This window comes from Carassius gibelio, chromosome B19 (assembly GCF_023724105.1).
Source record: "Carassius gibelio isolate Cgi1373 ecotype wild population from Czech Republic chromosome B19, carGib1.2-hapl.c, whole genome shotgun sequence".
Lineage (NCBI taxonomy): Eukaryota > Metazoa > Chordata > Actinopteri > Cypriniformes > Cyprinidae > Carassius > Carassius gibelio.
Window position 1 is genome coordinate 26,978,132 of NC_068414.1, and position 21,048 is coordinate 26,999,179.

A 21,048-nucleotide genomic window follows, 5' to 3' on the forward strand; every position below is an offset into this window, starting at 1 on the left:
GTCAGCCTCTAGCGGCCAGTCGATGAATTGCATGTTTAGTCACCACATGACCTATGTATAAACAATGAGACCAGGCTGGAAAGTATAGTCTTGTCCAAATACCCACACTTGCGGTCTTTGCACTTGACTACTTGACTACTTCTATGATGCATTTCCTGTATTTGGCCCAAGTGTTCAAGTGACGATGAAGACCACAAGTGTGTGTGTGTGTGTGTGTGTGTGTCACTCTCAAAAGTTTCATTCCCTGATGGGACACACTTATAGTGATGTAAAACTTCAAGTGTTTACATAGCTTTATTTTAAATTTATTTTAAATACATTGCATTTTAAAATCAACTTCTAAATGTCTGTTCAGTAGGCCCTATAACATCACAATTTTAATTTGTGGTGCTTCTAATTATGTGATAAAAATAATGCGCTCTCAAGTGGCCAAGACTGCAAGTGTGGGTATTAGGACAAGGCAAAACACCGTTGTAGTCAAAAAAGATCTGTGGTGATGTCATCTGTCATAAACTCCATTCACAATTTTTTTTTTTTTTTTTTTTGGCATGTGAACATTAGCAACATTTTAGATTTTATGAAAACAAAAAGATTTTCAGGAAAGAAAGTAATATTTTTAATTAAGATTACTTATGATTATTTTTTTGTTGCACATCAAGGGATTTATTTAAAACATGTTTCCATCATAGTTTATGCACATATCTTTTTATTTGATTCAAAAAAACAAAAACAAAAACTGTCCACTCTGCAATTTTGTGCAATTTTTTGTGCATTTTTTATTTACATTTATGAGCATCTTGACATTTCCAAAGTTTCCAAAATTCCAAAATGAGCATTCCAAAATTCACATAAAAAATAGTTAGATGGCAACATGTCTAGTGACTGAACCTTTATGTGACAGGAACACATGTGCACACACACAAACATACACACACACAGCAATTGTTTTTGTGCTAAAAAAAAAAAAATGTGAATGGAGTTTATGACATAGATGACAACACCACAGCTCTTTTTTGACTACAAAATTCGCATAAAAAATAGTTAGATGGCAACATGTCTAGTGACTGAACCTTTATGTGACAGGAACACATGTGCACGCACAAACATACACACACAACAATTGTTTTTGTGCTAAATTTAAAGTCCTAAAATTAATAATTAATAATAATAACAATTATAATGTTTTTTTTTTTTGTCACTTCAAATGGATCACTTCATTCAAAACTATAACTATGATTATTATTTTGTTCTTCTATAAAGTTCTTGCATAAATTGGATGTGTGGGTCTTATTTCAGCAAATTACCTCACACAGTTACATCTATCCCCAGCCTATTACAACTCACCCCAGTAATGGGGTAAGTTGTAACAACGGAACTCTTTGTATTTGACATTAAATCACATAAACTGTGACTATGCAGTACACGCCATGTGAGTATTATTTGTAACAGACAAATGTGGCTATAGTATCAAAGTTTTAGAGAGATCTAGCACAAACAACCACTGAGTTACTGATGCTCAAACAACAAGTATTACTTTCATCTCAGTCTCCCCTTACACTGTAGATTTTTAAAACCCTGTCAATTCAGTTCATTGCCTTATATCGTAATGAAAAGAGACTGTTATAAGTGATTCTTAAAATTTCTAACATCAAGGCTTCTCATTGTCAAAGTCAGTATTAGAGGCCACCCTGCAAAAGCGTATTTTCTTCTTCTTCTGGTGAGATGATTACAAAATATCAGCTTGCCGTTAAATTTTTATTGACCTAGGTCACCTAGTAAAACTGCTCCTGTGTGAGAACCATGTCTAAATGAGTTCCGTTCACTGTAGATCGTTACCGCCTCCTAGTGGACATTTGACAATTCTGGCATATCTGGAATTGAAAATACCAAGTCATGAGTAGGAAATAAAAAAATAAATAAAAAATAGTCCATCAACATAAAACCTTTAACAAACATTGTTAACATACGCAATAAAAAATCTGCACAGTATCCAAAATAATCAATCCAAATAATCATTTATCTAAAAAAAAAGGCCTATAGGCCTAAAAAATAGGCCTATATACTTAAGTTGCTCTATTTTCACGCTCTAATACTTGACTTGCATATACTAAAAATAATTATTTAATACTTCTGAAGGTAAACTTAAGATCATATAAATGTACTCAACTGTGCTATTTTGGGACACCATGAATATAAACTAAAATTAACTTTTAACACTGTATCTCTGTATGTAAAAATGTGTTTAGTTGCCACCTGTAGTACACTTGAACCCATCTCCACTCAAGTTTACTACAAGTGGTGACTAAATACTTTTTTTCTGTGTGTGTGTGTGTGTGTGTGTGTGTGTTTTTGGAGGTATTATGTTAAAAGCACATTTTAATTCATATTCATTGTGTCCCAAAAAAGCACAGTTGAATACACTTACTGTAGAGGATTGTACATAAAGTATACTAACCACTTAAAATTAGTCCTTGTATCCATGTATGCATCCCCATCCCAAACTTACTCTTGGGTTTCTTAATAGCCTATTGATAACACATCATTTGTTTCTGTTCAGATTTCTTGTTTTTCCAGAGATATATGGGATCTTTGTTTCCATTTATTTTATTGTGATGCTCTCTGGCCACAGCTGTATGGTAGTTCAAAAGTAAGAACAACACCAAACAAATAACCATCATAGCCTCCAGGAAGAAAAAATATGCTTCAACTGAAAAGTTAGCTGGATGGTAATGAGGCACAAGGTAGGTAGTGTCTCTTTCAGACCCGTTAAGATGTGTTTCACTGGTGCTGAGGATTTGAGATGCATTGACACATTCCATCACACCTACACCTTAAACCAACACCACAAACGCTGGGACAAGACCACTCAGGCCTTCTCCTACACAACAAGTCATGAGATACGCTGCCTTGAGCTGTGTCATGAAGGGAAGGAATATCACTGAAGAGGTGCAGTCCACTAATGAGATGAAGAAGATGAGGAGCAGCAAAAGAACGCTGTGTTCTACGCCTTGCACCACTACCATCTCACTCCAGAAGAAAGCCAGGAAAAGGCTTGCCAGTATCCCGAAACCCACAGATGGTGACCCAGGACCCCATGCCAAACAAGCCAGCCAAAACATGGGTGAGGATCGATATGGCTATGCTGATTTAAATCAGACTTAGTAACCTTAATGTCTTCAGAAAAGAAAAGTAATGTGTAAGGGAATTTCATTCAATGGCAGATATTCTTTTTGCAGTTCTACTTGGAGCCACTATGACGTACAAATGACCAAATTTGCTGCAGTGAAGTTTATTTATTCAGCTGTGATGTCCGAGAAGACTCAACATTATGTCCTTGAGCAAGACATTTAATCCAGGAGCACTCCAGGGAATTGACTCTTCAGTCAGTGCAGGCTCTCTTTGGATAAGACACATCTGCTAATATGAAGTTATTCAGTAACATCTGCAGTAAATGGAACATTGTCTTACTAATACTTTAATGTCATGCCAATGCATTTTAAAAACAAAGTCAGGAAGTTTGTGCTTATTTGCAGAAAGCCTATCAAAAGTACAAATCAGAGTGCAGTTAACAGGGGTGTGTGGGAACAGCTGAGATCATGAAAATGGGTCCAACTTGTGTAAAACTGTCATAGCAATAAAACCATATTCATATATTTACATTTATAAAGGAATGTATCGTTTAAATTTTTTACGTTTATATTTAATCACCTTTCTGCTATTATCAGTTCACCTAAACTGGTGTGAAAATAAATCATGTAGTGATTGTGATGATATAAATTCTACATGTGTATTCTTGCAATTTCATGTAAACTATAATGCAACTATAAGCATATATAAGAAATATATATCAATATATCGAAATATATATCAATATATATATTGATATATATATATATATATATATATATATATATCAATATATATATATCAATATATATATATATATATATATATATCAATATATATATATATATATCAATATATATATATATATATCAATATATATATATATATATATATATATATATATATATATTGATATATATATATATATATATATATATATATATATATATATATATATATATATATATATATATATATATATATATATATATTGATATATTTAAAACAATTTAAAATGGGGTACAGCAATGTGGAGATTATTATTATATACACACCTTTCAAGAAAATGGAGAAAACAAAAGGAATTATACAAGAAGTATGATGAAGTGATACTTCTACCAGCCAAAAATGCATCCCATACAGTTAGAAATTTTAAAAAGAAACAAATTAAACTTTTTTTATCATTCGTTCCTTGTTCTGATGAACTACAGCGTATTTGTGTAATCTGTGGATAAGAACATCCCAACAATAATGCTCCGCAACATGAAAAAATAATACATCTTATACATTACTTTTTATTGTTTCACTGTTTCACCATCTGTTTTTGTATTTGTTACTCTTATTTATTTGTCTCCTGGTCACCACTGAAAGCTCAGCTATGCTGTGCTGTTTTTGTTGTCACCTTCATTGGTGTTTAACTGTTAAATGATTAGGTTTCCCATGTCATAGTTAACAACCTTTTTATGAAGTACAACGCAGTTATACAAAACCTGATTGTGAATATTTTTGTCATATGCAAACTTACTGATCATACACGCTACCTTGCATGCAACATTTGACAATTGCATTTTTTTTATTTATTTACAAAACAAAACCAAAAAATAAAAAGATTGATATATGTGAAAACTGACAGGTATACATGATCATATGAAAAAAAAAAATCCAGTGCAATGACAAAAATCTTATATCCTCCGCATGAGTGGGTGTGCCTAGACCCAGCAATGACACCTATCTGTTTATGTTTATGTTTATATATATATATATATATATATATATATATATATATATATATATATATATAGTATGTAGGTCAGAAACATACATTTATTAAAAATGGCATATTAACATTCTTATTTGGGGGGTAAAATCAGTAAGCAATGAGAGCTGTTTTCTTACATAGGCCTACATTCTGGCAGGAAATGTAACAAAGGTTAGCTAAGCAGAACAATCTTCAGTAAATGTTTAACTATAACCATTATGTATTATAAGAATGTAGTAAAAAGTGACTAAATATAACTACTGATGACTAGTTTTACATTTCTGTAGTTTATAGGTCAGTTTTTAGGTTTTTATTTATTTTTGTTTGTTTGACAGAATAAGCCCCACAACTTTGTTTTCATACCACACTTGCATTTCTTTGTTTTAAAATGAACCATTTATTTACTACAAAAACTCTTGAGATCTTATAGCAGCACATAAAAAGTGCATAAGAACATGTGAACATATTCAAAACAGCTTATAATAGTTCTGTGACACCATATTATTTCAAGCTTCATGGCATTTTGAATAAACTTTTTTTTTCCTCACATCTTCATTGAAAAAAGTATCAACATTATGTTAATACTGTGGACAGTTAATTAACAGTTTTTAAATAAAGACTTTAATTAAAGATGTCAGGAAAGAGTTCAAATCTCCAGCTCTCGTAAAACTAAACCTGATTTAAACCCAGTTTTTATTCTGAGTTTATGCAATTAGTATCAAGAATTAGTGTTAAATGCCAAAAATTACACATACCACAAGATAATAGCAGCTGCAAAATCAGATACAATCTCATTAAAATACTGGCCTCACATCTAAAATATTCAACATCAAAAGGGTAAAACATGGCAGCATCACACATGGCAGATACGACAGGTTAGACATATTTTCAATAGTACATTTAGAGCCTGTATGTACATTAAAACTAAAAATGTACACAAACAAAATCAGATATTCAGAGCTGAGTGTCTAAATATAAAGAAATAATGGAATGTGATGATACACATTTTTAGCTTGTGTTTGTCAAAACACTAGTTATAGAAAGCATCGTTTTTCCAGTTAGGAACAATATAAACTTACCTGATTTGAATCAACAAACAATGACCAGCGTGTTGTTGGGAATAAACAAATCACTGTGTATAAAATATTATAGACAGTATAAGTCTACTCATTGGATAGTGCATATTGTAGTTATAGATCGCGGACTTAGATTACTGATTTCTGTTCCAAACAATTGCTCACATGCTGATACCATTTTTTAAATCATATTTTCCATTATGAAGTCACACTTGCTCTGATATCCAGACAGAGATGTCTTGTCTTGGTGCATGAAAACACTTCTCGCTTAATATAGATTAGAAGTGACACCTATTGTATAAAGACCTAGGGTTAGTGTTAAATCAAGGGCTGTTATATTAACTGCAGTTGTCTGTGCAATCCTGGGCTCGCTGGAAGACCTGGTACACACTGACTAAAGGAAACATCGTGAGAGCTCCAATGAGAGAGCCAGCCTGGATGAAGACCCCACACCAAAGCAAAGCTGCATGCCCTGCTTCGTGAAGCAGAGTCCCGACTACAACCTTCAGGTAAGAGAACAAGCCAGTGAAGATGATCCAGGACATGATCTGAATAAAGAAATAATTACAGGCTTCTGTTAAAAAAACTTAACCTGATAAATAAATGGGTTCTAATATTTTCATATAGTTAATAGCATTATTGTTATACTGTATTTACAGATTATGTGTGTACTATGTGTGGTGACTATACATGTGACTTATTTTCATTAATTATTTTTTCATTTTTACCCTAGAAAGTATTGTAAAATATAAATAATAATAAAAAAAATTAAAGTATAATTAATTATTATATTAAATGTTTAATGCATTTATAATGCAAGAAGTATTTTACAACAATTGCCCCATAGACTTCCACTGTACACAACTATGAAAATAAGAGGATTTTGACTAATTATCTTTGAAGCATCTTAACAAATGTCTTACTTATACTCAAATCTTTAGAGATGATACAATAATGAAACAGAGTGGGGTAAAAACCACTTTTGCACATGGTAGTTCAGTGGTGTAGTAAACAGCACTTTTAACATTTCGAGAGATTTGTTCTTAGTTCCTCTTCCACTGAGTAATGACATACAGTTACTAACCACAACAGCAACTCCAGATTGACTTCCTAAAAGTGGTGGACAGGGACTCAGCGCAGCCAAGGCCATGAGATAGGCAGCAAAAATACAGCCTCCCAGTGACATCATTCCAAGACCAATGCTGGACCTTTAATGAAACCATCCATTTCAATTCTAAAATTGAAACTAAATTATTAACATTTACACCAAATAATGATTTGACAAATTGTACATGAGCAGAATTTAAATCAGGGCCACTAGAGGGACACTGTCCTGCAGAGTTTAGCTCCAACTTCCCTAAACACACCTGCCTGGAAGTTTCCAATATGGCTAGAAAAGCCTTGATTAGCTTGATCAGGTTTGTGTAATTAGGGTTGGTGCTAAACTCTCCTGGACAGTGGCCTTCCAGGAACAAGACTGGACATCTCTGATTTAAATTAACAGGGCCTCTAAGCATTGTTATGCACATAAAAGAGTCATCAAGAACTTTAATCCACTTACCGAAGTAGGACAAACATGGCAACAAAGCAGGCCAGAGGGTTTGCAATGTTGCCCAAGACGACAGAGAGGTGAAAGGTCATGGTGCCATAAGGGAGACAAGAGAAACTCTGCACAGACGGCAGCACACCGTTGGTCAAAGCATTGGATATTCCCAGCAACAGGAGCAGGTATATATTGCGTGACGTCCAGAAGGCCACAACAGGTGCCTGTTTTTCAACTTCAACTTGTTCCTCGGAAACTGGAGAACCTCCATTTTGTAAAGGGTGCATCTCTTCCTCCGTTTTCACTGTTTCCTGCTCAGTCTTTGGAATTTCCTCTGCTGCCGTCGGAGTGACCACTCTGTATGTCAGAGCAAAAAAACAGAGGGCCGAAACTGCCAGCATCACAGACAAGAACCAGAAGAAGTTTTGGGCAGGGAAGTTTTCTTTGAGATAGTGGGGCTCTGTGCCGTTGGCCGTCTCAACGCACTCTAGTTTCCCTACACCCTGACCCAAAGCGACCACACAGGGAAAGAGAGCACAAAGACCCTGTCCGACAAAGAATGTCCGGATGTACTGCGGGGGGTAACGGAACATGAATGGTAAGAATGTGACGTTGGAAGTGCAGCAGACAAATGACAGGATAAAAGTAAGCAGCAGGAATGGGACGGATCTTGGCTCTCCAGCTATAGTGACCACATGGGACCAAAAGAGAGCAAGAAATACAGCTGCAACCACTGCTAGCACTTGTATGATGTGGATGAGCAAGCGTTCATTCAGCCATCCTGGAGCAAAGTGGTGGGTTAAAGTCACAGCCACTGGACCCAGATTCCCAAATGCAATTAGCACTGAAATATAGGCTGGCAAGTTCCACTCTGTAAAGAAATGACATGTTTGAAGTTCTACAGTTATCTGGATAAATACAGCATCTATTAGGTACAGATGTGGCACATGTTGAAGTTTTTATTAAAACACTATTTACCTTCAGGTAGAACGCCTACAACAACTGGCAACTCAACCCATAATGAGTTCACAGAGATCCATGAGCCCATTCCAAACAGGGCCACCAGAATATGTGTAACGATGGCATGATTCCACCATGTATCTGCCATTTATATGTCTAGGAAAAGGGCACAAGTAAGTTAGAGCACCTATGTTTTTAGATATAATTAAAACTTAAAAACATGAATGACTTCTCGCTTTCACTGAAATGCTAAAATATCAGTTCTCACTTATATACAATAAAGCAATATAGAATATACAGTATATACCAATGTAAATTTAAAATATAAAAACCAAAAAATCTGCTAAATATGAATACACATACATGTAAAAATAATTATTTCTTTTATTTTTTTTAATTAGTTAGATTTTATATACTCAAATGTCTGATGCTGCAAACCGTTTAAAAATGTTATAAATAAAAAGCCACTTGTAACACTGGCTAAAAAGGGTGAAATGGAAAAAAAATATTGGATGGCAAATTATAATAATAAAAACAATATGTGTGGATGAATCTAAAGTCTGTAACATTTTAATTGCTTAAACTGGAGATCTTTAATGAACTGAAAATTCCATAATTTAAAAATATACTTATAACATTATAAATGCTTTACTGTACTTTTTCTCAAATGGATGCATCCTTATTGAATAAAAGTTAATTGTGTGTTTGTGTGTGTGTGTATATATATATATATATATATATATATATATATATATATATATATACACATACACAAAGATTATATATATAAAACATTATTTAAATATTTATTATTATTATTATTATTATTATTATTATTCATATTATTTGTAGTACTAGTTACATTTTTAGTTAATAAAAGTCAGGACAAGTATTTTGCTACAAGTATTTTATTTTTTGATGCAATTTATGTACAAATCAGAAATCAAACAATGAACTAATTAACTGTTTTGATACTAATAATGTCTAGTATTCCAGTAAAAGAACAAACTTTATAGTAACAGAACATTTGAAAACAAAGCTTTTTTACCATATGTAAAAAAGACAAAACAAGAAAATAACATGTAGAAAGTAGCATGCATTCAACATTTTTATAATGTTAAAACACAATCAGAGGAACTCAAAGTTCTCCGTGTAACAAGGGCCAAAAACATTTGCTTTCTTTGTATCAATATTAAGCCTTTGATGAGTTTGCAGACCAGTGGCTGTGCTTTGGTGGTCTAGGGATGATGTTTCAATTGGGGTCCCTCGAATCTCAGTGTAATCATGGACATTCTCAGTTGGTGTTGTAACTATAACCCTCTCATTCGGCAGGACATCCTTCAGTGTAGAGACCATGTCACTCAAAGAGAACCCTATGTGAGTTAGCTTTTTGTCTCTGGAACCCAAGATGCTCTTTTGGTAGTTCAGCTCACAGCGAATGACCTCACGTATATGCGCATGGCTTTCCCCTTCTAGTTTTGTGAGCAGTCTTTCAACGTCTTGCTTGCTTTTACATGGGCCACCATATTTTGAAACGGCTCCAACAATCATTTTCCTATAAATGTGATCCTGAGCTTTTTGCTTTAGTCTAGACACCTTCATCTTTTTTGCAGCATTGAGATTTGCTCCGTCAAAGATGGAGTAGCGTTTTTGAATGGTTTTGGTAGGTGACAATGTGACCGCTGCTGATGTAGGCTGATCTGCTGTCTCTTGGGTAGCAGGTTCTTGGTCTGCATTTTCGGAAACTGAACCCTCGGTCTGACCAAGAGCTTTATCAGGTCTGTTCTTCTCATAAGGATACGCATGACCAAAGGGGTACTCGCCCATCAGATGTGAAAATGTGCAGTTTGCCATTTGAATGGCTATATCGGTAGGAAGATCTTTGCAGTGTTCACCACCAGGTAAGAAATCTTTAAGATTGTCCTCGAGTACAGCAGCAAGGGCTTTCATCATCCTCTGTAAGCAAGCTTTTATAAGAGTACCAAACTGGTTCTCTGCATTATCACGGCAAAATCTGAACACTCCTTCGAAAGTCCCCTCTTGCATTGGAGCCTGTAAGAATACATTCACAAAAGCTTCTGGTTGCAAAAGGCAACTTGCATCTTGCGACCATTCCAGGAGCTTTTCGTACAGGCATAGGATGTATCTACTGAAAAGAGGATATTCTCCATCGCTCTTCAGAAGCTGCCAAAAGGGTCCCAAAACTTTAAGGTAGACAACAGCAACCACACAGACTAGGGCCTGCAAAGCCTCGTCGTTTGCGTCAGCATTGACACTCTCCAACAGGATATTCGAGTCGTCCTTCATGAGCTGCAGATCAGATAGAAAAAGAGCAACATCTTCCTGATGGTGAATGAGTCCAGCGGCTGCTTCAAAGTAGTTAATGATTCGATTTGACCTATAAATAGGCAGTTTGGAAGGGTGTTTTCTTTCAAGGCAAAAAGCAAGCCAGTGCCTGCGGTAGTTTGGGTTGGTCTCCTCGCTTGGACATAACATTTCCGAAGCCATGTGAATGTAGCGGGTCACTGCGCTCTCATCAAAGCTGACAAAACTCTGAAATCTGGGGTGCTTGTCGCGTCCGAGTTTCTCGCCTGTGGTGTTCACTATATCTTTTTCAAATAACATCATTTGCTGTTCAGTTACATCAATGAGTTCAAAAAGGAACTGGCAGATGTAACGGAGGAAATTCAACGGTGGCACCAGTGGGTGGCTGCTTCCTTTGACTTTGTCATCAAGGGTTTTTAGGTTAGCATCTTCTTTCAGCATTGCCGAAAAGTGATTTTGAAGCAGATCCAGTGAAACCACCTTAGCGGCTTCATTCTTTCCTCCATTCATTTCTGCAATCTTTTGCCAAGATAGCACAGAAATATCAAGAAGTGTTACATTGTCGCCCGTGTCTGTTCTTGGGTCTTCTTCCACATCTTTCTGTGACTGTATTGGTGTTTGATGGCTCTTTGGTCTCTGTTCCCTTTTGACACCGAATAAATGAGGCATTTGCTTGGGTTCATGATGAGTTTTCACAGTCATATCTGTCTGCGAAACATGGAAGGGCTCATCTTCCTCCTTGACCAAAGAGGTGGGTTTATGACTCGAAATGCGGCGTTTCTTTTTCAGATGTGCTTTAATCATTGCCACCCTCCTGTATTCAATATCATCAGCATCAGCTTCAGGGGCAAGATCAAATGGAGTCTGAAGAAACTCGTCCAGAAATCCGCGGCTCCTCTTTCGGCTCCTCTGATTGTTGCGGTACTGTATTCTGAAATTCTTTAGACTTGACCGTAGGAGCCTATAGGCTCTTTGGATCTTGCCATCACTACAAAATAAAGGCTCAAAGTTACGAATCCAGGACACCAAAACAACCGGGTCTAATTTCTCTCGTGAAATAAAATTTGTCAATTCAAGAATGAGACCGTTTGTGAGACCAGTTAATTTTGCACGTTCAGAAAAGTCAGACATTTCAAGTAAATCTCTTCTCCCGATTCCGATACTATCACATATAGGTCCAACAAATTCAAAGTTGACATCTGACTCAAGAAAGTTCTCCCTGGCATCTCCTGTTAAGCTCAATGCTGTCGTGGTGTTTCTCTCAATCAAGCTTTGGAAATCAGCTGACTGAAACATTGGGACAATCTTTTGAAGCCACTGAATTAAATCAACCCATGAAATATCTTGCTCCTCTCTCATCAGTCCAATCTGGACCAACATGCGGATTTTCCAGGGCTTTTCATCCAGCTCCAAAAGCTCTCCGTAATGAGCACCAAGGAAGTCGTCAACAAGCTTGGAGTAAAAATCATCCTCTGCAAGACATAGTTTACAATGTAAATGAGCAGAAACTTAAAGTCTTTTGTTTTGATGGTAAGTCATTGAATAGAAAATGAAAAGTAGTACTCACTGAGCTCAGCAGCAATGGTCTTAGCACTCGCACTAGAGGAACCAAAGTCTTGCAGGTCCTCCATGGTTGAACATCAATGTGGCTTGGCTTGTTTTTTAAACCATCTGGTGGATCACGCTTCCAAATAAAGGCCAGATATATGTTTTAGTAATAACGACCAGAGAATGATAGTCTACAGATGATCTTAACCGTGCAACAAAGATTATCCTTCAGGTTTTACCAATTTCCAAATACCAATTTCCTATTGGTATTGCAGGTTTATTCACTCATCTTCTGTTTTTCCATCTTTAGATGTACAAGACACATCCTTTGAGATATATATATATATATAAATAACATTATTAGGTTTGTTTCCTTAAAAATACACAATGGTAATTTTGGAAAAATGTAACTAATCGATTCTTAAAATAAATAGTAAGTAATTATAGTAATATTAATACTTTAATATACAATATGCTTGATATTAGCCAATGCTGCCATCAGAAAATTTGTTACAATTACACCTTTTTACACTTTTTAAAGGACATCCCATATTAATAAATTACCTTCATTTTACAGTCGTGATAATATTTATAGGAATGGTATCTGTCTTTTCCAAGGTAATATATTGTAAGGGTTATGAATTATATAAGTGTTATGATACTTGTTGGGCAAGTCACACAAGAGCACAATAAATCGAATGCATTCATGGGATAAAATTAACACTAAAAGAATGGTGCAAAAGGTCAGTTGCATCACTGCTGGCTTTACTAACATAAATCAATGTCACATATTCTGTCAACTTGGCAAGTTATTTATTAGTTATCATGGAGTACGTTAAGTTAATCAGGGAACAAAATGTTCACACCTCATTCGCGCACGCGGCTGATTTTGTAAGAGAGTTATGTTGTGTTATCGACTTCCAGCTATTATTGACTAAATATCTATTTGCTTGTTTAGGTTTTACTGTTTGAAATGTCAAGTAACGCTAAAGTTACCAGGGTTGGAAACGAGAAAAATACGTTTTCATTCTTCGTGGTTTGTTCTCTTTAGCGCGAGAGAATGCATCAATGCACGGATCGAGAAGTTTGGAAGCATGCTGTCTGTTTGCTATTACTGTTAGAGATAACCATTAATAATCCGTTTAAACAATTTTATTTAGCAAACATGTTTCAAACTTAAATAAGCCCTCAGGAGAAACCACCAGACATGTATTCATGTGTTTACATCAACGGTAATGTCTTAGTGCGAAATCTCGAAATGTACTCACCGACTTATTGTTCGTCTGTAGTATTCTTTGCTTCGTAGTAAATAAAGGTCTGCAGCGTGCTTTTCTCTTTTGACCCTTTGCAGTGTGTAGAGAGAGTCGGGGATTCCGATTCAGCAATAATTTTCAGAAAAAAGAGGAGCTTCCACTCTATATCCTGGACATCCCTGTTGAGTCACGTGTGCATCTAAAGAGTCTTTGATTGGCCATATTCCATGCATTCTTTTGAAAGGCTATGCTAGTCCACCTTGCTTCAGCGAATCAGTTACAAAGAGTCGGTTCAGTGATTCTTTAGCGTCATTACGTAATTGCGTCATCCCGTCTACCCTTATCCTGGCCAACTAGTGTAATGTTAAATAATATTTTTGCATTCTTCTAATGTCTAACTGAATGATTGTGTACTTTGCGGTTTGCACTCCGGCTAGATTTTTACTTTTAAAATGATTGTGCGAAAACAATCTGTCCAAACTGTTCCAATAAGGTACTTGTTGTTTCTTAGGTTTCTTTTCTGTTAACTTTTCTATGCCTCGATTTTGTCATTTTTAACATAAATCTAGTTCTAATTATATATATATATATATATATATATATATATATATATATATATATATATATATATATATATATATATATATATATATATATATATATATACGTTAGAAATGGGAAACAAAAGATTCTTGTACAATTGACTCGCGAATCCATCGGAACGATTCAGTCCGAGTTGTGAATGAATCGTTTATTCAGAATCGTGAGATTCAGACATCTTTTGCAAACCATCGATAAGACTCAAAATATTTCGTTAACGAATCTGACGTCTTTAGCCTTTGTATCAGATATCAAACAAACAACGTATATTCCATTTAAAAAACCGACAAGGTTTTGTCCGCGTCAGCACGCAGACTATTTGTTATTTTTTATTTTATTTAGAGCTGTACTGTGTGTTCTCGTGTTATGCCTCCTTAATATTAGTCGCTTTGGATAAACGCATATTCTGAATATTGTTTTTAACAAAATCTTTGGTGTTTTTTTAAGAGTTAAATTCTCATAGAAGAAATATGAGAAGAATGGCTAGGCTGAGCATGATGTCTATGAGTCTGGGCAGATCTTGCGTCGCTGTGTACGAAAGCGGATATGACGACATTCGTTGACCAAAGAAAGACCATCATGGCGCTCAGATAATTACAACAACAAAGGAGTTTCGTACCGTCGTGCAGATAGTGTTTCAATAATGGTGCTACGGACGCTAAATTAATTTACACGACTGGACAGATTTTCAGCAAAGACCCGAAAACCGCTGTTTAATCTTTTTGCAGCAATGCACAAAAGGAGCTATTTTTATAGTCAGCTATCTAAGTCGTTCTTTTGCCAATTTTATATATTTTGTTTACAGTCCCATTAATGACGCTGTTCAGCGAGGAGATCCTTAGTGACCAACAGTAAGGCATGGAAAGTACAATAATGGAGGTAACGTTACCCAACTCAAACACAGAGCCCGAGTCTCTTCAGGCTTCTTCTGGAGAAATGTCAGCCACTCAATCCAGCACAGCTGGGACATCCCAGTCTGCACCTACAAAACCAAAAAAACTTTTGAAAAGAAAAGCGGATTCCGTCACGGATGACAAAACCAAAAAGAAAAAGAAAAAAACTGTAAAACGAACTATAAGACCAAATTACACCATCCAGGAGGGAGAGGACATGCTTTTGATTATATCAAATGTAAATAGTAGTGACAGCATATGGAAGCCCAAGCGGAAGGGATCTAAGAAAAAGAAAACAAACACAAAAGGCAAGAGTAAAACCTCTGCTAACAAAACGAAAAAAGCAACAGTAAAAGTAATCCCCAAAGTCACAGAGCGAGCTATTGATAAAAACGTTGATTTGGAGATTGTTAATGCTGATAGCTTTGACCGCTGGGGTCAAAGTTTGCCAATAGAGGTCTTGGTGAAAATCTTTCAGTTTGCAGTTCTCCAGGATGGAGCCGTACCTTTTCTGTGCAGGTGATGCATATGCTCTGTATTTGTGATATTCTGTTTCTGTTCAGCTTTGCTACAGATACTGTAATTGCTTTATGTTGACAGTTCATTTGTTTTCTGTCTTTAAAGGGTCGGCAGAGTTTGCCATCTATGGAATGGAGCTGCATCCTCTCCAATCCTGTGGCGTAGTGTGTCAATTGGCTACTGTTGGATTGAACCCGGTAAGAGTCAGTTACCTGGGACAGAACAGAAGATTAGGAACACTATAGACTGGCTAGCTGAAAACAGGTCAGTGATTGAACCAGACAAGAAGAACTTGAACACTTATGAATCTTTTCAATGTGAGATAATACATAGATAACAAGCTCCATCTATGCTAAACAGCTAAGTTTTGTTATTATTGTTTCTCGCAGATTGTCTCAGTTGAGAGAGTTCTCCCTTTGCCACTGGAAAAAACATGTTGATTATGTGATTCAGGTAATGACAATCAATCTGTTGTGAAATTTTGGAACGCTTTATAAATCTGTTTCTGATAATCTCTGTGCTCTGTTTTTTTTTTCTAGAAAGTTTCACAATCATGTACCAATCTTCATTCTCTCAAACTGGATTACTGCACGGGAATGACAGACACAGCCTTCCAAAATCTTGGTTCTCAGTGTCGATCATTAGAGAATATAAATTTGCAACACTCAGAGGTTTGTATGCAAACTGTTGGCTTAGATTTGAAGGGAGAGTTACCTAAAAATGAAAATTCTATTTTATTCACCCTTTTGTCATTCCAAACCTGTATGGCTTATTTTTTTCTGTGGAAAATAACTTTGATATTTTTGTGGGATTTGAGAAGATTCGGTTCAAGGTGCATGAAAAAGACCAGAAAGTCAGTACATAGTCACACATTTTAAAACCTTGGGGTCATAGTCAAAGAGATATTGGAATGACATGAGAAGTAAATGATGACTGCATTTTCTTTTTAATGTGAGCTTTTACTTTATGAATTGTAAGTATTTTTTATTGTAATTTTTTTTTTTTTAAATCTAGTTTAATGTTGATGGTCTGGTGTCCTTCCTTGAGTCATACGGCAACCAAATAAAGAAAATTTACTTCACACACAGCACCAAGAGCGACAAACTTCTAAGTGCTTTGTCTGTAAGTATATATTTTTACTATTTACTTTTAATATGCTTACTCCCTCTGCTTTTTAAAGATAGTGTAAACTTTGAAATATATTATAAAATGTCTTTATTATATAAAAGTATGTGAATTTGTAAACTTGATATCTGTTTCTGATGATTGAAATGTCTCTGAAATTAAAGAAAGGTTGCTGTCCTGAGCTCATGCTGCTGGAGATCAATACTAAATTAGATGGAGGATACTGCCAGCTTCCCATCTGTATTCAGGCTTTGCAGATTGGATGCCCTAAACTCCAGGTATTAACCTAAAATGTGCCATGATGTACACAAACCAAATCTATTATCACTCCTCATATATATATATATTTAAATTGAATATGCCTTAGTTTCATTAATTCATTGACATATCATTAATAACAAAATATTTAAGACCAAGAAAAATAGTGTACAGTGATTGCACAGCTGTCATTTTTCAGTTAATCGCACAGTTACTATTTGAAATTCTAAAGAATATTTGACATATTCCTCTTATTAATGGTGACATGTTCCAGAATGAGAATTTATATATATTTTTTTTTTTTTGCAAAAAATGATACTACAAATATAAAATATTACAATCCTATTTTTTTTCTTATAAATTATTTTGCAATTTAGACTTTTAGGTTGATGAATGTCACTCCAGTTCCTAAAAAGATCCGCAACACACCGAATTCAACATCTGGTTTTCCCATGCTAGAGGAGCTGTGCATTGCCACTTCCTCTCACTCTTTCATGACTGACGGTGACCTAAATAATGTGCTTCATGGCTCCCCCCACCTGCGTGTGCTGGACCTACGCGGTGGCTCTCGAATCACAGCCACTGGTCTCTATGCTCTGCCTTGTGAGAGTAAGTCTTGATTTTGGAATAAGAAGAAAGTGAACATTGACGTGCCTCCCACAGTAGTGAAAATGCAATGTAAACCACAAAAATGCATATGAACATGGTTCATATGATCACATGGTTTGATGGACTTTCCCCTCATTTTATTCTCATAGTTTACTGTGTGGAAGGATATGATCATACAATGTGCTTCTTTTTACAATTTGCTGTCTTGTCTTGTGTAGGACTGGAGTGTCTGTATTGGGGTCTGTACTTCAACAGTAATGCCATGGTAGCATCCAAGAAAGGCATACACATGCTTGCCCACAAATGGAGCAGCACCCTCAGGGAACTTGATTTGGCCAACCAGCCATTTTCAGAAGAAGACATGGAGATTGCCATGGGGCGTCTTGCACATGGTGCTGGAGTCGATTTGTTTCGCTCCCTGAACCTCAGTGGTACTAAAATCACTTCATCTGCACTCAGGTAATAATGTAGCTATGCACATATACTTAGTAGACATGTGCCGGTATTCGGTAATGCAATTACATTTTCTGCCCAGTGTTTGCTTATTTTAAGCAATCTGGCAACCATGCGCACATGCACACTCCTCATTGCGGAAGCGCCGCCGGTGATCTGAAAATACTAACAAGCTGGAGTTTAGCGATTAGAAAGTGCACTTACTCGACCGCTGATGTTTGAATAGAGAAACATAGACTATGGGCCATAGACTTTCATGCTACAAACCTTCTCTTAAAAATGCAGACAATTGACAGACTTGTATTCTTAGCTTAAAAAACTTGTAATTTAAAAATAAATAAATACTTATCCCAGTTGCATAGTTTAAATTGTCAATTGCATGCACTAAAAAAGTTGACAGAATGCACTTTCTGTACTTGTTTTGCACTACCTCAGTTTCATATAGGCCTACATGTGTTCATTTATTAAAAAGCAGTAAGTGATCACTTGGTCTAGTTTTTTTTTTTTAACTGCTTAAATTAGCTGTTAAATCTAAATTGTTTTGGTTTTGTTTTTTTAATGGCAAAATTTTTTTTTTTAAATTATTTAGATACAAATGCAAACATTATGAGAGATTGAATATCGATATCGACTAAAAATGTTTTCTTTATATATTTCCCAGCCCTAGTGCCAGATACTTACAGGGTTAATTAATCGAAAAATCTAAATTATGTCATTAAAAACTCACCCTCATGTCGTACCAAACCTGTGAGACCTCCGTTTATCTTTGGAAGACTGTTTAAGATATTTTAGATTTAGTCCGAGAGCTCTCAGTCCCTCCATTGAAACTGTGTGTAAGGTATACTGTCCATGTCCAGAAAGGTAAGAGAAATATCATCAAAGTAGTCCTTGTGAACTTCAGAGGGTCAGTTATAATTTATTTGGAGCATCGAAAATACATGTTGGTCCAAAAATAGCAAAAACTTTATTCATTGTCTTCTCTTCCGTGTCTGTTGTGAGAGAGTTCAAAACAAAGCAGTTTGTGATATCCGGTTCACAAACGAATCATTTGATGTAACCGGATCTTTTTGAACCAGTTCACCAAATCGAACTGAATCATTTTAAACTGTACGCATCTCTAATACGCATTAATCCACAAGTGACTTAAGCTGTTAACTTTTTTAATGTGGCTGGCACTCCCTCGGAGTTAAAACAAACCAATATCCCAGAGTAATTAATTTACTCAAACAGTACACTGACTGAACTGCTGTGAAGAGAGAACTGAAGATGAACACCGAGCCGAGCCAGGTTTGCTCACAGGTTTGGTACGACATGAGGGTAAGTTTATAATAACATAATTTAGATTTTTCGATGAACTAACCCTGTAAGTATTTAGACTTAATGGTCACGTTTTTTGTGGGTTTTTTTTAAGCTTTGATTGTTTACAGTGTGCAATATAACACGTGTTCATGTTTCACATGTAAAAAAACACTATTTTTCACACAATTCACCTATCTGTTTACCGCTGTTTTCACTGTCATAAAAACGGGCTGATGTCTTCCTTGTTCTATGAAGTCCCTCCTTCAGGAATATGTAAAGAGTTCTGATTGTGCCAGCGGTTCCTGTGTTGTGATTCGACAGCAGCTGAGTGCACTGCCCACTTGCTTCTCAAAACTACTCCAAAACAAGCCCAATCGCGTTTCCAGGAGGGCAGCGTGCTCTAAGCTCCTGTCGAATCACAACACGGGAACCACTGGCACAATCAGAACTCGTTACTTATTTCTGAAGGAGGGACTTCATAGAACAAGGAAGTCATCAGCCCGTTTTTATAACAGTGAAAACAGCGGTACAGAGAGGTGAATTGTGTGAAAAATACAGTGTTTTTTTTACACGTGAAACATAAATACATGTTATATTGCACACTGTAAACACAATCAAAGCTTCAAAAAAATACAAAAAACGGGAACTTTAAATAAAATATCTCGCTTGGCATTGAACTTTGAGCTTTAGAATTTTACAGATATTATTTATACTCTAACAACAACATAACACACTAACTAAAGTTTGAAACATGGTATCACGAAGAACGGGACCTTTAATAAGCTATTTATAAAAAAATAAAAAAAGTCATTTTAATCTGGACTGCAAATTTCCCTAGATATTGTTATATTGTTTTTAAAGTGTTTTGTTTTTTTATTGTTAATTCACACTTTACATTAGGGCTTCATTAGTTAACATTAGTTAATTAATTAGTTAACATAAACTGCCAATGAAAAATTGTTCTGAACATTCATTCATCATAGTTATTCCAATATATAATAACACATTCAAAATCTAAAGTTGCAGCTGTGTTATTTAATGAGCTAACATTAACTAAGATTTGTATTTTTTAACTAAGATTAATAACTTCTGTAGCAAATGTAACTATTGCTCATTGTGAATGTTAATGAATTAACTAAGGTTAACTAATGAGATCTTATTGTAAAGTGATATCTATGTGTCTTTATAGTTTAAAACTTTTAACTTTATATTTTTTTATTTATTGCTTTATTGTATGTAAATTTTGTTATTAAAAAATTAAGTTATTTAGCCTGTAGATTTTTAAACTAAATTTCAATGCTGTGATAATACTGTGTATACCATGATAAAAGCATAAGCAATTAATCACAACAGGGAAATTTGATACCGGCATATCCCTACTTTTTAAAAAAAAAAATTTAAAGTGTTTATAAATACTCAATAATAGAAATAGCTAATATTTTCTTTTTTTGTTTTAGTATATAGTTATGTTCTAATACCATTTTGAATGTTTCACAGGTTACTAATAAGCCAGTCACCAGCACTGAAGTACTTGAATCTGTCTTCTTGCCGTTATCTGCCCAGAGGACTCAAACGAGTATATCATGGTCGAGAAGACATTCAGCTACTACTGGACAAATTAGACTGAACATGTATATTTTGCAGAAACTCTGATATTAAATTCATTTTTAAAGTGTACAAAATCTCTCTCTCTCTCTCTCTC

The 21,048-nt window shown here is 35.3% G+C and overlaps 2 protein-coding genes across 3 annotated transcripts; one reads left to right on the plus strand and one right to left on the minus strand.

Moving 5' to 3' along the window:
• Positions 1-5,235: 5,235 nt before the first annotated feature.
• Positions 5,236-13,872, minus strand: LOC127979340 (solute carrier family 52, riboflavin transporter, member 2). 2 transcript variants are annotated; one of them, XM_052584713.1, is made up of 5 exons: positions 13,606-13,872; positions 8,483-8,620; positions 7,523-8,375; positions 7,046-7,169; positions 5,236-6,509 (listed from the first exon to the last, which is right to left on the minus strand). In XM_052584713.1, the coding sequence occupies exons 2-5, from the start codon at positions 8,610-8,612 to the stop codon at positions 6,300-6,302; spliced, it is 1,317 nt and encodes a 438-aa protein (XP_052440673.1). In that variant the 5' UTR covers positions 8,613-8,620; positions 13,606-13,872; the 3' UTR covers positions 5,236-6,299. The 2 variants fall into 2 exon arrangements, with proteins under 2 accessions (XP_052440673.1, XP_052440672.1); XM_052584712.1 differs by lacking the exons at positions 5,236-6,509; positions 7,046-7,169; positions 7,523-8,375; positions 8,483-8,620 and adding exons at positions 9,357-12,261; positions 12,357-12,473 and having other exon boundaries at positions 13,606-13,863.
• Positions 13,873-14,685: 813 nt separating this feature from the next.
• On the plus strand, positions 14,686-21,028 carry fbxl6 (F-box and leucine-rich repeat protein 6). Its single transcript, XM_052584218.1, has 9 exons — positions 14,686-15,602; positions 15,708-15,866; positions 15,992-16,055; positions 16,142-16,273; positions 16,617-16,724; positions 16,892-17,005; positions 17,363-17,594; positions 17,813-18,053; positions 20,844-21,028. Exons 1-9 carry the CDS (start codon positions 15,049-15,051, stop codon positions 20,971-20,973), a joined length of 1,734 nt encoding a protein of 577 aa, XP_052440178.1. The 5' UTR covers positions 14,686-15,048; the 3' UTR covers positions 20,974-21,028.
• Positions 21,029-21,048: the final 20 nt, after the last annotated feature.

Coding starts and splice junctions, on each gene's coding strand:
- LOC127979340 (XM_052584712.1), bottom strand. CDS start 12,420: ATGGAGGACCTGCAAGACTTTGGTTCCTCTAGTGCGAGTGCTAAGACC. Junction 12,262..12,356: donor GACCATTGCTGCTGAGCTCA/GTGAGTACTACT, acceptor TATGTCTTGCAG/AGGATGATTTTTACTCCAAG.
- fbxl6 (XM_052584218.1), top strand. CDS start 15,049: ATGGAAAGTACAATAATGGAGGTAACGTTACCCAACTCAAACACAGAG. Junction 15,867..15,991: donor GACTGGCTAGCTGAAAACAG/GTCAGTGATTGA, acceptor TGTTTCTCGCAG/ATTGTCTCAGTTGAGAGAGT. Junction 18,054..20,843: donor ATCACTTCATCTGCACTCAG/GTAATAATGTAG, acceptor AATGTTTCACAG/GTTACTAATAAGCCAGTCAC.